Source organism: Dipodomys ordii, unplaced genomic scaffold (assembly GCF_000151885.1).
Source record: "Dipodomys ordii isolate 6190 unplaced genomic scaffold, Dord_2.0 Scaffold103, whole genome shotgun sequence".
NCBI classification, from domain to species: Eukaryota; Metazoa; Chordata; class Mammalia; order Rodentia; family Heteromyidae; genus Dipodomys; species Dipodomys ordii.
In genome coordinates, this window is record NW_012267319.1 from 866,430 (window position 1) to 884,098 (window position 17,669).

Consider the following 17,669-nt stretch of genomic DNA (forward strand, 5'->3'; position numbering starts at 1 on the left):
CAGCCCCTCAGCCCGCACAGCCCCCGCCCCTCAGCCTGCATAGCCCCCGCCCCTCAGCCCGCACAGCCTCAGCCTCTCAGCCCGCATAGCCCCTCGCCCCTCAGCCCGCACAGCCTCAGCCTCTCAGCCCGCATAGCCCCTCGCCCCTCAGCCTGCATAGCCCCCGCCCCTCAGCCCGCACAGCCTCAGCCCTCCTCTTCCACAGCCAACATAGGTATCTCAGTGGGTGTGAAGACAGAGATAGACGGCAGGAGGGAGCCTGAGACATAGGCCAGTACTGACTGAGCCACTTCATCTCCTTTCATCCTGAAAGGCAGGTGGTGACTCGGTGATGTTCATGGAGCAGGGATCTCCAATGCGTGTGTGTGTGTGTGTGTGTGTGTGTGCGTGTGTGTGTGTGTGTGTGTGCGCGTGTGTGTGTTAATACTGCCTTCTGCCGAGGTCTGTAGCTAGTGAAGAGGGTGTTTCTCCTGCAAAGCTGCTCACCTCTGCCTCTAATCTGTTTCTGGAGACTGCCTGGTACCTGCCTAAATTAAAGAGATTTCAGGCATTAACACAAAAGTATGGGCAATGAAGCAAAAATGTTAAACAACAACAACAACAACTATCTAGTAGGCTACTCTGTTTGCCTGTTGGAATGTTCCGGAGGCATGTGGAAGTACAGACAGCCATTGCTTTTGGAAAGACCCATGGAGGCGTGTGACACATCGCAGCAGACACTGCCGTGCTTAGGACGTTCTTGGCTTGAAAATAATCCTGTGAATCAGAATCCACCTCCTGCCGTCTTCGGTTATTTTTATTGAAAAAAAAATACTTTCTAACTTTAGATTGTGCCTGGCAGAGGAAATGAGGAGGATACTGTATCTCATGAAGGTAAAATTGTTTTTTTCCTTTACATCTGCAAGAAAGCACAAAGAACTTGTAATTTTAGGCTCAAATTAAGTTTTTTCAAAGGAATATCTTAAATAGGAAGATTTGTCGCAGGATAGGGAAGGATTTAAAATTACCCTTCAAAGTGTTTTATACAAGGAGGAATTTTGTTTTAAAAGAAGGTGATCTTTAAATAGAGGTAGTTACATCTTAGTGCGTTAAGTTAAACATGTTTGAATTAGTGAAACAATTTTGAAAGCATACTCTGTTTCCTGTCCCTCCTCAGGTTAACAAACAAAACAAAATCAGAAATGATTGGAAAACGTCTCCCAAAGTTTGATATAGTCCTGGTTTCCAGCTGGTAATGTGATCTGGGAAAGTTTTGGAAGCTTTAGGAGGTGGGACCTAAGGGGAAGAAGCCATTCATTGGTGCAGATTCCGGGAGGTTCTTTGTTGCTGGCTCCATTCTACCTCCCTTTCTGTTTCCTGAAATGAACATCCTGTCTGCCACCTGCTGCCACCGCCTTGTTGCTTTTCCCACCATGGAATCCAGCCACCTGAATGGAATCGAGCCAAAATAAGTCTCCCTTCTTTCAGTTGTTCCTGTCAGGTATTCTGGTCACAGCGAATGCAAGAAATACACTCAACCTGGAAATGTCCCACACTAAGGCATTTAATTCATTCTGGTTGGGCTCCTTTCCATTGATCTTCTTCAACTTTACCCACTCAGGGTTGAAACAATAAAGTGGTGTCTCGGTCCTTCTTTACCTTAGGAGACAGGATGTGTCATTTTGGTGTTCATGTACACAGGTGTTCATTGCAGGTAGTACCCCCTGCCCTCTTTTTTCCTTTGATTTCTCATTCTAACATCTGGGTTCAGTTTAGTAACTGAGCTTCCTTATCTGAGCTCTATGGAAAAATGAGAATGCCATTGGTTTAACTTAGAAAATCCGAGAGAAAACTAAGCACATTAAATTATGTCTTCATCAGTTCATACACTCGATAGATGACAATTAATTTATAATGCTCTTTGCTACAGTCACACCCTCCTGAAAATGGAATGAATGCCCATGTGTTGAGAACTGGCAAATCTATGAGGTGGCCTGCTAAATACCTTAAAACTTCTACCTGTTCAGCTACAGTAAAATGATGTAAAATTATATCTAGCTGTCTATCTGTCTATCTATCTATCCATGCATCCATCCATCTATCTATCTATCCACCCATCAATCTATTTATCTGATAGGCAAATCTGTGTTTCCATTTACTAGAAATGTAAGTGTTCTCAACAGCTACTGGGGTCCAGGACCTAAGCCAGAGATTAAAGTTAAGGTTGCCACTCAATGGGCCACCTATGTGCTAAAGCCACCATACTCCATGATTATTTTTGGTAGGTTTCACTTTTATTGCATTATCTATTCCTACCAATTCCCTGCAGTCCTGGGAGGAATGGGCACCCTCACTCCAGATTGATTCCCATGCTGAGACTCAGACGCCAGAGAGGTCTCTGGGAATGGCCCACTGGTTTTGTTTGTCTGCCAAGCAAACGGACAGAACCACTAAGCACAGGATCATGCCCCTGATTATTGAGGCAGCGCTGTGGATGAACAGGGTGTGGGGATGTATCATCAAAATGTACTGAAGACTTGGTATGAGGGAAAGGACTCTCAAATCAGAGTCAGAGAAAAGGGCCAACCATAGCAAGCAGGGTGACTTTCTTAATGCCATTCGTTAGGTGAGAGAGAGGAATGGTGTCTAATTTTGCTGAAATAGGATTTGATGCTTTATGTTTGTGTGTGTGTGTGTGTGTGTGTGTGTGAGAGAGAGAGAGAGAGAGAGAGAGAGGAGGGGGAGAGAGAGTGTCCTAAGGCTTGAACTCAGGGCCTAGGCACTATCTTTGAGCTTTTTTATTTGCTTCAGGCTAATGTTCTACCACTTAAACCACAGTTCCAAATCTAGCCTTTTGGTAGTTAATTGGAGATAAAAGTCTCCTGGATTTTCTTGTCCAGGCTGTCTTGGAACCACAATTCTCAGACCTCAGCCTCCTGAGTAGCTAGGATTACAAATGTGAACCGCCAGCTCTGGGCTAGGATTCGAAACTTTCGATGCCATATTTTCACTGCACAGATGTAGTTAACTTCTGCCAACCCTTCTATGTATCTTATCATAGAATACACTTCTCATTCTTACTGTGACTATTACACATTCACATATGTGTTACTGTGGGTTTTCATGATTAAAAAATAATAGGCAGTCTAACTCGTTTTCAATATTATTCTGACCGTAAGCAACTTTTGTCCCAATATCCTAACTTCAGACCTCCTCCATTCATACCTCATGATGCCAAGAGAGCAGTAAAGAGGAGGGGGCTGCCACCACACCTGCCTCCCCAAGTATGGAGGAAAGCATAAAACAGGGGGATCACATCCAGGAATAGACCCAGGCAGGAAAGGACTCTATCTCAAACCTAATTAGAGCAAGAAAAGGATGGAGGCATGGCTCAGTGGTAGAGGGCCTGCCTAGTAAGCACAAAGCCCTCAGTTCAAATTCCATTACCATCAAGAAAGAAAGAAAGAAGTGAAGAAAGAAAGAAAGAAAGAAAGAAAGAAAGAAAGAAAGAAAGGGGGAAAGAAAGAGAAGGAAAGAGAGGAAATGAAAAAAAGCAACCATCTAAACAGATTGCCAACTTCCTCGCTGCAGGTGGCTTTAGTCTCAGTCCTCAGGCTGAGTTCAATCCCTGTCCAGTGAGAGTCAAGTTTCCACTGGGATCTGAATCGAGGAATGGATTTCTGCTGAGTCCCAGCCAGCATCTCTTCCCAGCATGCCTTGTATCAGACCTGAGTCCCACACTGGATGCTGAGAGCTCCTTAGCAAGGCCACCAGCGTCTGTCGCTACGCCATGAGGCTGGGAGCTAGAACCGGGGGCCGCGGGGAGCAGGTGAATTTGCCTGTGAGCAGAGACTGGGTTCCTTGAAAGCCGATCGATCGCACGGCGGAGCTAAGAGGGCTACTCAATGGCCAGGCGGAGAGAGATTCGGGACACTTTTCAAATGGGGCGGGTAAGGCACGAGCACCCCACATGCCACTGCTCTGGACACCTGCCTGGTGCTCGCGTTGGAGATGTGTGCAGGCCTATCTCCTGTCACACGCACCAGGGATCCACTGCCCTCTGCCCTCCAGTTGTTCATGGTGGAAACTTCCAGTAACGTGATGGGTTGGTGGAACATCTTTGGGGATCCACCCCCATCTGCCCCGGGCTGTTTCATAGCTGGAAGGGCTGGATGTTCATAACACCATCACCTGCTCTTTGAAGATCCTAACTGCAGGTAGCCATGTCCAAGATCACATCTGAAACCCATGATGCTCCAGGGGCTATTGGGATATGGAACACGTACCCTATGGCCTCTACCCCTTCCCACTGCTGTCAGGACACCGTTCACTGTTACTCACTCATCCATTGTGTGTCGCACAGTGTAAGTTCTAAGATGAGCAAGACGCTTGTGAGCCTTCAAGGGGTTCACAGAGCTGCAGAGACCACTTGGGTGGGCTGTGGGGGCTTGTACTTAGAGCCTCACGAGCGTCACCAAGACAACAGATAAAGACGGAAGGTGGGGTCATAGCTCCACTCTGGAGAGTCACCCATCCTCATGGAGATTCTGACACAGCCACAGCCTTGAGCGAGTTCTGAAGAAGAGCTTCAGTAAGCTCCGGACCGTGACAGGAAGGAAGATGACTGCTCAGAGCAGGCAGGTGTGATGGCCAAGAGCTTGAACCTGAGTTGGGGCGTCTTGATCTGAGGTTAGGGGACCTCATCTGTATTCCGTGGGTTACCACAGCCTTGGCTAGACCTGACAAGTTTAAAATCTGAAACGTTTCTTTGGTGAAAGAAAGACTAAAATAAGAAGGGAGAAATGTTTCTTTTATTAGATAGAAGGTTTGCACAATGGTTACTAAATAAATCTAATGTGCAGCTCCAGTCCTAGGCCCCCTGGGTGTTACTGTGGGAGCTTCAGAGTTAGAATGGCCATCCATCTTCCCATCCAAACTCAGCACTGCTGTCTGGGCGCTCTCTGCCTCATGCTGAGGAAGACTGCCCCAGCGGGAGTGGCTTCTCACCCTTCCTGAAGTTTCCATCCTGGCTCAGAGAATGGTGCTCCCTCTCTGGGGACGTGCTATTTCTCTCTCTCCTACCTCCTTCTTTCCTCCGTGTTCTTCTTGGCCTTCCTAGACATCCAGAACTCATACCATAAAAGGCACATTTCATGCTATCCACCCTCTTTATATAACTTTTAGATTAAAATAACAGTTTGGTTAAATCGGTGATGTCATTCAAACATTTGTTACATAAATTGAACTCTGGTGGTTCTTACCTCCAATCCTAGCTACTTATGAAGCTGAGAATGGATTGAGATTCAAGGCCAGTTTGGAGAGTTCTGAAGACCTCAACCCATAGCTGGGCCCAGTGGTACACGACTGTTACTCCAGGGCTTATGGGAGACTGGGATTGGGGAGCCAGCCGAGGCAGACATGCCCATGAGATGCCATCTCTACAGAGAGAAGCTAGACATGGTGGCACGTGCCTGAGATCCAGTGACTATAGGAAGGCCCAAAGTAGGCAGATCGTGACCTAGACATGAGCTCAAGCAAGAAGGGAGAACCTATCCTCAAATAAACAGCAGAAAAGGGGCTCAGGCACAAATCGATAGTATTACACCAGCCTAGTGAGAGCAAGATCCCGAGTTCAAACCCCAGTACAAACACAAAGCGTTTGTTATGTGAACAGACCAAGATGAAGGGGGACCCAAAGACGTGCACTCGGTGGCAGGCCCCCACCAACAGCATGTGCTAACCAGGCAACGAGCCAGCCCCGCAAGCCTCCATTATGATGTCACACTGCAACCTGCTCACAATCCACAGAGAGCCAGCCTCCTCCCACGGCCCACATTGTGCCCACCCCTTCAGCACTAGGAAGACACTGAACTGCAACTTACTGACTTTTCCCTCTCCTTTCTTTGGAAAGATGCCTTTTTAACGCCCCAGTGGTTGGCAGTGTTAGCCGTAAGAGCTGGACAGTTTGGAGACAGACACTTCCACCTGGAGAACCCCAAAGGCTTCCGAGACCGCGGTAATACCTAGTCTTTGTCAGTGGCAAAGGTAAGTGGATGTGCCGGGCTAGTGGGTGGAGACTTCACAGCGTCTAATTCAAGGCGGACTGAGTCAGCAATCCATTTGTAGTATGGCCGGGGTGCACACGGGGTTAGGGCTTGCTGAGTGGCTTTTATTGTACAGTGTGTGTGATACCCACAGGGGTGGAGTGTTCACAAAGACAGACTGCAGCTCCAACACATTCCTTGGCCGTACCGTGTGCGCAGCTGCAGGGCCTCATTGTGCTGCGGCTGCAAATGCAGCTCTGGGGCCGGGGGGGAGGGGGAGAAGCAGAGCCTCCACCAAGTGTGGCCTGCAAGGACCTGCCTGAGTATCAAAGGCGTACACGCCCCAGCCAGGAAAATCCGTTTGTGTTCAGCTGTCAGACATTTGATGAAAGAGCTCTTAGAAGGAGAGTGAATGGGGTACAGTGGACAGGGGAGGGGGTGCAAAGGTTACAAGAGGCAGGGGATTGGAGGGGCTCAGGGAGACCGGCTGGCGGCCTCCTCCAAAAGGGAGGTATGGAACCCGGTCGGGCAAAAATGCCATGTAGTGACAGAAATCCAGCATGGGACTAAGAAGCTTTGACCCAACAACATCTCATTAGATACAGTGGACTTTGCCTGGAAGCAGTCATTCCCAAGTTCCTTTAAGAGGGTAACAATTCCTCAAGGTATCTCCAACTACCAGGTGAATAAACACCCTGACTTGAAGGTCCATGGGGCGTCAGTGTCCCTCAGCTCTGACTGGTGACAAGAATACAAGGCATTGTAGCCTCCTTCACCTGGAGAGAGCTTGCTCTAACACCACACCGACTCTGGCTGAGCTTGCTCTAACACCACGCCGACTCTGGCTGAGCTTGCTCTAACACCACACCGACTCTGGCTGAGCTTGGTGCTCTCCTGGCAGCCTAGGAGCTGCCATGAGAACCCAGCTGTTGGCACAGCCGACATCTTCCTGGTGAGGAAACCCAGGGGCTTTCTCCAGGACACAGGTGAGGACCTCCTCACACTCGCTGCTTCAATATCCAGTCAGGGAAAGGTCCCACCTGGATGAAATCAGAGTGTACAGTCAGGTGGATTGGTGTCAATATTTGTACCAGATCCAGGGAGTGAAATATACCCGATATTACCCCTTTATCCCCTGTGGATGTGGAGTTGGAGGGGGTAATATTCGGAACGCCAAGACCCACGCAGTGCTGTGCCTCCTGACAATGTTTCAGCCTTTGATGGCCCACCCCTGCCACGGCGGTGGTCCCAGCATGTGAGCACCCATGGCGGTGTCTGGTACAACCACAAAATCACCTGAAGACACATTTCTAAGAATCCTGAATACCACCACAGTGCTGTATTTTAAGAAACGGATTGCCAATCTCATTGTGGGAAAACAAAGGTTTCCATAACCGTCAGTCACCTGATGCACTCATGACACTCGAGAGACAGGCTCACGCTCGAGGGAAAAGTGACAGTACACACACACACACACACACACACACACACACACAAGGATTTGGTTTACCTTCCAGGTGACCCTGATGCTCTGAGAGGATATGGGCTCCAGGTGAACTTCCTGAGGTGGACCGTCGGGAGCTGTAAGGACGGAAAACCCACAGGCAGGTTAGAAACATGTTCCAGGGCAGAATGCAAGGGGCGTGGCCGAGGCAGCTGCGGAAGGCCCCCTGCGCTTCCATGGTGGTCGGGGAAGCGGGTTTTCAGTGATGGTGGGCAGCATCAGCTGTGGAGACTCACTGTGGACATTGTTTGCTTTGTTTCTTGGTTTTTGTGAAAAACGAATCATAGGGAACCTGTCACCCCATTTCTCCTCAGTAGATCTTAGACAGCTTGACTAATGGGGCCCCAGTTTGAGCACATTTCAGGGTAAGATGACGCTATAAGACACACTGTGTGTGACACAGCTGTGTATATCTTGGTGGGGGTGGGGCGGGGAGCCTGGGGTGGGGTACGGTGTGGAGCTTCTGCAGTGTGCAGAGCTACGTGGGGATCAGGACTCCTCTGCCTTTGGGTCTCTTTGGTCACTAATTCTCTGCGCTTTCTAGTTAAAGTCTCTAGTGAGCCAGGTACCCCAACTGCAGACAGAAAAAGCAAAGTTGAAGGAAAGCTGGCCGTATCATACCAGCCTCTCTCTCAGGGCTGTGTGAACTCAGGACAATGCTAATTTCACTCATAGTCCATCACTCCCTGTTTGAAATATGCAGCATAGTGGGTACAGTGAAGAACTAAGAGGCGTCAAGAATTTTTGCCGCCCGAGTCTGTAATCTAAACAAGACATCAGATGCACACTCTTGAGAAAAAAGGCAGCAGTGCCATGCGGCCTGGCTCATCTCTCATCTGGGAGTGGAGGCAGGTCAGAAGGAGACGTCTTAGGACTGGTTGGAGCTCACTCATGAACCACCAAAGAGCCACTTGTGTGACTACGCAGGTGCCCATGTACTCAAGGTGGAACAGACCTCGAGAGGTGGGGCAGCAGACAGAGTGAACGCCGCTGAGACTGGGGAAGCTAGGACATGAAAAACGAAGGGAAGACCGCCAAGATAAAAGGGGGGTGGGGAGGCACACGCCGGGTGCTTGGGCCATACAGTAGATACTAAATTCCTAAATTCCTGAGCATGTGAGTTCTCTACCTGGGTCGGAATTAAGTAGCTGTGCAGGCTTTTACTGATTACAAAATTCTGTGGCTCACTTCCCTTCTTTATGTAATGGGATAATATATATATATATATATGTATATATATACATATATATATAATAGTGTTGTTATGAAAACAATATACTTGATTAGTATAAATAATTACAATAAGATAATTACCATTTCAAACTGAAGACAGTTATTATCATGAAACAGAAGATGTAAATCTGAGAGAAGCAGGTTGCAATACAATTCTGTTCTAAAAAATATAACACCTTTGACCATCCCTTGGGTATCCTGGGAGAAATGGTTCCAGGTCTCCTGGGCATACTAGAATGTGAGGACATTCGGGTCTCTTGCATGAATACTTGCAGAGAACACTTTTGTATACCCTTCTGTGTACTTAAGTTGTCTCTAGATGACTTAGAGTACCTAATACAATATAATAACCTAATATATTGCTTACAAAATAATGTCAAGAAGGAAACGTCTGGGTGTATCTGGCACAGAATTTGTTTGGTGTGTTTTCAGTCTGAAGGTGGTTGAATCTGCAGAGGGGGCCCTGAGGAGTTTAAGGTCCAGCTGTGAAGCAGCAGCAAGGCAGGAAATCAGAGTGGGGAAGTGGAGGATTGGGCCTGCAGAAAGGATATTGCACTGGATTTCAGAAACCGGGGCCACTGGCACAAGGAGAGTGTAGAGAGGAGGCAGCCTCCAAGGACACCAGAAGGTGGAAAGGGCTGCTGGGCTTGCTAGCCAGTGGGCAGGAAGGAAGCAGGAGTCTGCCCTAAGGCATGGCGGAGGGTCAGAGGCTGGCTGGCTGGCTCCACAGACAGGGATAGAAGGACCAGAATGCCAAGAGAAGCAGCAATCTTCCAGAAAAGATCATGTGCTATGCTTCAGAAATACGAATTTGAAGGGAAATGTGGGGATCATGGTGCCTTTTGTAGAGTTGTAGAGAGAGAGGAGGGAGGAGTTGAATGTGCCCTTAGTCCCAGTCTAACTAATGCCACTTCTGAAATCTGCTCTAATTATGTCCTCCTTTGTAGCCTGTCCTGTCATTACAGGTGCCAGCCCAGCCTCAATACTGTCCCCACCTTCTATTTCATTCCTAGACATTAATTCTTGCCTTACTTTGCCCCACTGAAGTCCCCGCTCACACTGAGACTTCTATGTAAGCTTGACTCCCCCTCTCCAACAAGGCCTGACTCTCTTCTCGCTCCCACGTTTCTGGGTCTCTCTCATTAGTGTCAAAGAACACTGGCGTCCGCCAGGTACTATGACAGGGAGCTCTCATCTCCCGTCCTCAGGTCTTCCCTGCCCAGGTTGGGCTCGGGGCCCAGTACTGCACGCTGAGCACTCACAGGCACATCGTCTTCCGAGTCTCCCATCCCTGGGTAGACTCCCAACACACATCTATCTACTCAGCAGGCTGTGGCAATAGCTGGATACTGGAACACTGTAATCTCAGAGGTTTATTTAATTCTGAAAAGGTTCTTCTGGTATTGAAGCTAATTTCCAGGCAGTAATCAAGAGAGAAGCTAGCATCCAGCCAATGGGATCACTATTGTCGGAGTTCTGACCCTAATTTCTGCTTACATGGTCAAGTCCTTTTGGTAGGAAATTTGGTTCTAGACCCAGTAAAAACCCAAGCAAAGGGGCTGGGAAGGTGGCTCAGTGGTAGAGCACTTGCCTTGCATGCTCAAGGCCCTGGGTTCGATTCCTCAGCACCACATAAGCAAAAAAAAAAGCCGGAAGTGGCGCTGTGGCTCAAGTGGTAGAGCGCTAGCCTTGAGCTGAAGAGCTGAGGGACGGCGCCCAGGCCCAGAGTTCAGGCCCCATGACCGGACCAAAAAAAAAAAAAAAACCCAAGCAAAGATTTCTTTTTATATACAGACACTCTAGAAGCATGGAGATCCACCTTGCAAAACTGTTTTGAAGGTGGATGTGTATACTGACGCAGGAGTATTTTAGTCTAATTGTGCTCATCTGAGTTTATCAGCAAGGCAGTTAGGAATTGGAAGGATTGTCAGGTTTCCCCTCATTCTGGCTTGTAGCTTTGGGAGAGAGTTTCTCAGATGATGTATGGCAGGCACAGACTCAGATTTTCTGAAGATAAAAGTATTCACAAGTCTGCCCGTGAATCTACTAGGAAACATGAATTGGGGACGGTCTTCCCTCCCGTCTGGTCAGGCCTTTTACAAAGGCTGCACTGTAATGCAATGGAGCTACAAATAAAGATGAATAATTAATGTGATTTTCCAAAATCAATAATGACTGCATTTCTACAGGGGTCAAAGCTGACCAGTCTGTAAAAAGTAGTAATCGATGAAGATGGTACTTGCAATTCATAATATATTATGCATAATATATTATGCAACACAAGACAATCTTTGCTAATTCTCTTTGGAGGGAGAGAAAAATAACATCATATTCCTCCTAGTTTCCAAACCTACCATCTTGGCCTATGTTTTCCTCCTCTGGTCGCCAGAGGTTGCTCTTGAGACAGCTGCGTGCAGACAGCTTGCAGGTTGCCCACTGAGTCTCCTGCTATGCCCACAGCCCCTTTGCACATCTCCAGGTACAAGGAAGTCAACCTGGACACCCGTCTGTTCTCTAAATACTCCCTCCCCAAGGCCTCATGCTGGGGACACACCAGATTTCTAGAGGCCAGGTGTTTCTTGAAGTGGGCTGAGCACCCTGTGGGAATCCTCTCTGGTTTTCTATCTCTGCTTTCCTTGCCAGGGACTTACATGTTGTGTCCTAGCCAGGGCTAGAACTGGAGCAGAAAAGTGGGTTAAACATGCAAAAAGGGACTGAGGAATCTTCACATGAATTTACAAGCAGATGTTCATCTTTAATGGGGACTGGGGAGCTGAGAGGAGTGTTCTTGTTTTCAAGCCAATATGATCAGTGTTTAGTAAAAATAGTGATGCTCTAGTGAAAAAAGGCTGGCTTATTTCATGACTATTTATGAACCGATAAACGAGGCCCTACCACATGTCAAACACTGGCTACTGCATCGAACAACACAGGTAACTCTGTGTGTGTGTGTGTGTGTGTTAGAATACCAGAACATTACTAAAGCAGCTCAGCATCTTACATGATCTGTTCAATGTGGTTCATGCTATTGAAAAAAATAAAGAATAAAAAGGGAATGTATATCAGAGAGAGCAGTGGGCTGGGTTTTAGTGGGGCATCTGGGCTAGGGTTTAATGGAAATATTAGAGCAAAGACTTGAAAGTAGTGAGGAAGAAGAGGAAAAAACATTCTAGAACATTCCAGGATGGGTAGCAAGACTATACTTGTGCATGAGGAACAGCAAGGAGACTCATGATTTCTTTGGTCTTAATTTACAGAATTTCTCCCAGTCTGTGGTAGAGGAGAATGAACGTGGATGGCGCTGGAGTTCAGACAAGCCTCATTCACAAGGACTGGATTTGCTGAAAAGTCACCGTTCTGTGTCATGGTCTCTCTGACATGCAAGCCGCCCACCGACCGATGGGCCAGGGAACTTCAACACGCTCCTGCCTAATGGAACTTCCATATTCTATGCACAGATTGGCAATGTAAGTGGTGACAAGCCCAGCCATGCCACACGTGGCTGTGAGGCACTGAGTGACACCCGACCTTCGGGTCCAGATGCTAATGGGGAAGCCAGTCTTGGGTGGAGGTCAGCTTTAGAGGTGACAGGCTGATTGAGACCTGGGAAGTCAGACGCATTTCCGGTCCATTAAGAGCTGAACTCGTTAATTCTGACAGTGTCTCCACTTACTTGCTCCACTTCTCCTTCATGGGGGCCCCCGGGGCTGGGAGCAGGGGTGGTCAAGAAGAGTGTGCTAAATGGCCTGATCTCTGCCCCACGGCTGCTCTCCAAGGTCAAGTGTCTTTAAGTGGGATGAAAATGCATCTGTGCACTTCACATAAGAATACTCAGCAGTGGGCTTTGGCACATGTGATTTTCCGACGTGAGGAAGGGAGACTGTGCAACCGGTGCCGATCCCTCCTTGGGGAGGCCGGCCAGGGGCGGGAGCTCCCATGGCAGCAAAGCCCTCCCCCGGAGACCCGCCAGCCCTTGTGTACGGGGCCCAGCTCCTGCCCGCCACGTGCCATCTCTGTCCTGTATTTGCTCTTCTTTTTAAGCAGTAAAAGGTCTTCTAGGCTCTGTGTGTGTGAGCCTGGCCCCCAGCATGGAGTCTCTCGCTGAAGAGAGGCTTTGTTAACTGGGGACCCTACCCATGGCATACTCATGGTGGCTAGGCCGCGACCCAGAGGAACTGGAAATAGAGGTTTTGATCTGCAGTGTCCAGATTTAAAAATGGACACCTAATTCAAAAGATTTTCCGCAGCCCTAGGCAGATCCAAACCCAGGCACCTCCCAGGGATGTGGGATGTAGAAGGGGCACATGTGCGGCAGGCACCAGTTTCTAGGGCTGGGTGGGTGTGTCTCTCTTTTCCCGGCCTCCTCCTCTTTTGCCTTCCAGTTCTAGCCGTGGGCAGGTCCAGCAGATCCACTGCTTTCCCTGGTGGTGGGAAGTGGGGGGGGGTCCGTGAATGAGCTCCCTTGGGCCTATTCTATAACATATTAGTTCCATTCATCCTCATGACCTAGGTACACCTCCCTTCCCCCCGGGCTCTCTCTCTTATTGCTTGGGGTTAGGCTCCAACAAATGAATTTGGGGGGGTCGGGGCACAGCAACACTCATAGCACTCCCCAAAATTCCAGGGTGTGTTTAACCCACTCTGTGCCCTCACCCTACACACACTCACCCCCCTTCCAAGGAAGATATTCAACTCACATGTACGGCTCAGTCTTCTCTAAGTGAAGACATAGGAGGGACAGACATGTGTGTCACACACATCTGGAAATGTATGTCCCTGTCCTGTGCAGCTCAGGGCACAGGGGACCAGCAAGAAATGAAGAGGTGCCTCAAATGCCACTTGGAGAAAGATCTCTGCTCTGTGAGGGAGGAGGAGGGTGCCCAGCTCACCCAGGAAACTGGGACAGAAAACAATGGCTTTTCCAAGGCACACACAGAAAAGAAGATGCAGAGTTTGAAGTTTCTGGGTAAGAGAAGAAGATGGAGGCATGCAGAGGAAGAAGGCATGGAAGGGCAGGCAGCCACTCCAGAGTAGGAGTGTGTGGAGGAGCCAGTGCTAAGCACCTCACAGTCGCCTTTCCCCCGCAGACAGGCAGGCAGCGGTGAGCACGGGCGTCGGAGAGTCGGTCATTGCGTCCCTGCAACAGCGCATAGGGCCTACAGCTTATCTCTTAGTTTACATAACGGGAGCAGTCCATGTGGAAAAGACCTGCCCAGAGGGTTCCAGCTAGCCCAGGGAGACAGAGGGAGCACAACCCCTTCAGCACTGCAGGGCGTCCGAGGAAGACTTCCCATAAGTCAAACATGGACAACGACTTCTGGATTTCATTCAGGCCAACCTCTGCACCAAGACAAGGCCCAGCTTTGTTTGGTAGCTTGGTGGGAGGCCTATCTTGCATTAACCCATGGCTCATCTGAATATTAATGAGCTGTCCTAGGTGGCTATCCAATCCAAGAAGGAGCCAAAAGGGGGTGATTTTGGGTTTTTTTTTGCATCCCTTTGCAGGGAGGTCGGATGGGGCCCTGCAGACCGGCATCGAGGGCTGTTCACCTGGCCGCCTGGCCGCCTGGCTGCGGAGCAGCTGCCATGGAAACTGGCAACTGCAGCAGAGGTGGGGAGAGAAAAGAAATAGCATGCGACCACAGCGATGGCCTAAAGGCCATTAGGAAAGTGGCCGTGAAAGGCACCATGGGAAAGACTCAGCTCCCCGCAGCGGGTTGTCAAGACAGCAGGATGTCGGCCGGGAGAGGACAGGAGAAGGCTGAGTGTGGAGTCAAATCTGACAGCTGGCCAGGAGGACGGAGGCCCGTCCTCTCTGAATATTCAGCACCACGAGACTCTGCAGTCACAGCATTGTCCAGATAAATATTTAAAAATAAGATTCTATTTTTTGCAGGTGCTTATAAACAATTCCTACTTATTTCAGAGCTGGATTTCCTTTTCAATCTTGTAGGGAGCATGAAGCATCATCGTGTGTATTTTGCCAGAGAGAACACATGCACAGAGTAGCCAAGATTCAGTAATGGGTCATCCTGAGACACACGATTGTGACCACCACCACCCGCCCCCCCCAAAAAATGAAAAACATTTTCAAGAAAGGACTCCCTGCACTGAGAAATAGGCACTCCTCTGCAATCCAGGGGGATCTTATATTTACACTTACTTTCCTGACGTCAGTGACGGACCTACACAAATGAAGAGTGTTGCCAAAATGTTGCCCATCCTTCTTGGAGTTTAACATAGGTTAAAAAAAAACATGGAAATGGCACAAGAAATGACATATTCTTCATGATGGTGGTGCTTTGCGTGTAAAGTTGAAACAAACAACACATCTAACAGGTGGGACTTGCTAAATACACAAGGTAGGAGCGTCTTGGAACCGAGAAGGTGAGGAGCTGAGAGACTGAGGAGCAGTGGCTGTTCCCAGTGCTGTTCACGGAGGAGTCTGGAGAGGACATGGTGGGAAGCCAAGCACCATCTTGGTTAAAAGTTGAAACCTGACAGAGTCCATGATCCCATCACCCTTGGTGATAGAAAAGTGAGTGTTTCATGCTGAGGGAAGGCAGGAGAAAGAAAGGTGTGGGGGGGCACACAACCCTGCCTTCCTGGGAGCCACGTTCCCCCTTTGCTTCTCAGAAAGCCTAGGGGTGACAGCTTCCACTGTAGCCGGCATCCATTGATCTTTGCCTAATTGCTTAGTGAGTTACATATACATCAGTTAACTTCACCCTGAATAACCATGAATAGGCCAAGATGATGGCTGTCCCTGTGTGTGCATGCCTTGTGTGTGTACGTGGGTATGTGTACACACGTTATATGCCTCATGTGTATGTGTGTGTGTCATGTGTGCACAGGTGTGTAAATGTTCAGGGGCATGTGCACACATGGGTGTATAAGTGATGAACAGGCTGCAGACATCATTTGGGAGGTAGGTAGGATGTTGGGAGATGTTTGGATGTGTCACAATACTCCTCTCTCTCTTCAAACATTTCAGCATTAAATATGAAGTACTTTTCATGGCTAAAAGCAACAACGCTTCTTTTAGGGTAGCGGTGGGTCCAGCCAGTTGCCTCTCCTCGCTGCTTCCCTCCACAGGGCACATTCCTGCTGTTCCCAGGTAAGCATCTGTCCCCACCTCCACACTCATAACTTCACTCTCACTAGCCAGGAAACACGCTCACGTTCTTCCTTCAATCTGGGTCCCATGAGCACCAACAAGGGAACTGCTAGTGGTTTCCTTGAATAGCACTGAATGTAAGCCTCATGTATTTTTAAGTCTTGGGCATGAGATTCTTAACTCCTATCCAAAGAGGAAACACTTCCATTTTAGAGGCAGAGCACTGTGGGCATAGAAGGATGCACAGTATACATACAAGGAGTCACCTGGAATGGGAAAATGTCTTGATTCTGCAATTCAGCATCTGAACCCCGAAGTGAGCAGCTGGACTCCTGTTCCCGCCACCTCCTCCACCTCCAGCCTCCCTCCCCCCTTCCATATCACCTACCTGCTTCGTCCGCGGTGATGGTGAGCTCGTTGCTGGGCTCGCTCTTGCCGATCCGGTTCTTGGCGTACATGCGGATGCTGTAGGTGGAGGAAGGGTGGATATCAATGATGGTGGCGGAGTTCAGCTGAGGGGAAACATCTTTGGTTCTCTGAGCAGAATCCCACGAGTCTTTGGGGTTTTGTTTTTTGTGTTTTCAAAAAAGAAGAGATAGAGAGGTCAGTTTTTTTCTCTGCCTTTAGAAGTTCACAAATAGGAATTTAAAAAATTAAAAAAGGAAGAAAAAATATTACACCTAAAAGTGAAATCTCAATACAATCTTGTCAGCTATCATTCAGAGTTGGCCAGGAGAGGGGACAGGAAATCATACACATTATCCACGTGATTGGGGGGCAGGGGAGGACAGCAGGGGCCCACAGGGGAACTCAACTGTGGGGTGGGGCAGAGGAAACAGGACGGGTGATTGGGGAGATCAGTGAAGAAAATGTAAGTGGTGAGCACTCATGCTACAGAAGTGCATGGCCAGTCTGAGACCTAGACTCCAAGTCCTGTGCTCTCTCCACCTCCCCGCAAACATACTTGAAGTTCTAAGCAATACTTCAAAGCCATCCAGACCTCTGGTGGTATCATGTTCTGTTCCCTCCAAGTAGAATGGGTCAAAACTGAGATAATCCCACCCAAGTCAGTCTCAACTTTGCTAAGCAAGCACACAGACTTTGAAATGACAAATCACTTCATCCCGAATCTTTGGTTGTGAGGATTATTTGTCAATACACAGTCAATACAAGCCGAAGCACCTCTCTGGGGTAGAGAGCTATCACTGAGTCTGGTATGGACGGGACCTGGGGGTGAGCGCTTCCTCTCAGGTCAACAGCAGTCATTCTATCAGAAGACTGGGCAGGCGTTGATTGGGAGCTGCCAATAATATTGGGTGTAGAGAGGCTTCTGGAGAATGGCTGGAGAGAAAGATGACAGATTGCTGCCCTCCCTGGCTTGCTTTCTCGTGATACTCCTGTGACGTGAGGGCCGGGGTCACACTTGTAATTGGATGCTCTATTCCTGGTGCTAGCTCAGTGCCAGGCAGAGCAGACACGCAGGGAATGCATGTTAATAGAAGATGGGATAAGTGGCTCATCCAGGGAACTGTGTCTCGTTGGGAGAGTGCTGCTCACTAGCCACCCTAGTGATGAACCCGGAGCTTTGCAGGAATGCCTGTCCCCAGGTAGACACAGGTATGAGAGGGTTGCAAGATTTCACCCCAAAACACCACGCTTTTGAATGCGCTCTCTGGGAACAGTGTGCAAGAAGCACTGATCGCTATTGCACACTACAGTTTAAGGAAAAGGAATCCTTTGAGAAGACTGGAAATGGAAGGGCGTGACGTGGAGAAGGCGTAAGACACGTGAC

At 48.7% G+C, this 17,669-nt stretch overlaps 1 protein-coding gene across 1 annotated transcript in view; it reads right to left on the reverse strand.

Annotated features, from left to right (window-relative positions):
- Positions 1-17,669, reverse strand: part of Dscam (Down syndrome cell adhesion molecule) — a 365,413-nt gene that overhangs the window by 90,258 nt on the left and 257,486 nt on the right. Inside the window, exons 15-16 of the mRNA XM_013027340.1 lie at positions 16,266-16,433; positions 7,534-7,604 (exon numbers count right to left, since the gene is read on the reverse strand). Of these exons, the coding sequence (XP_012882794.1) occupies positions 7,534-7,604; positions 16,266-16,433 (239 nt within the window). The remainder of the gene's footprint in view (positions 1-7,533; positions 7,605-16,265; positions 16,434-17,669) is intronic.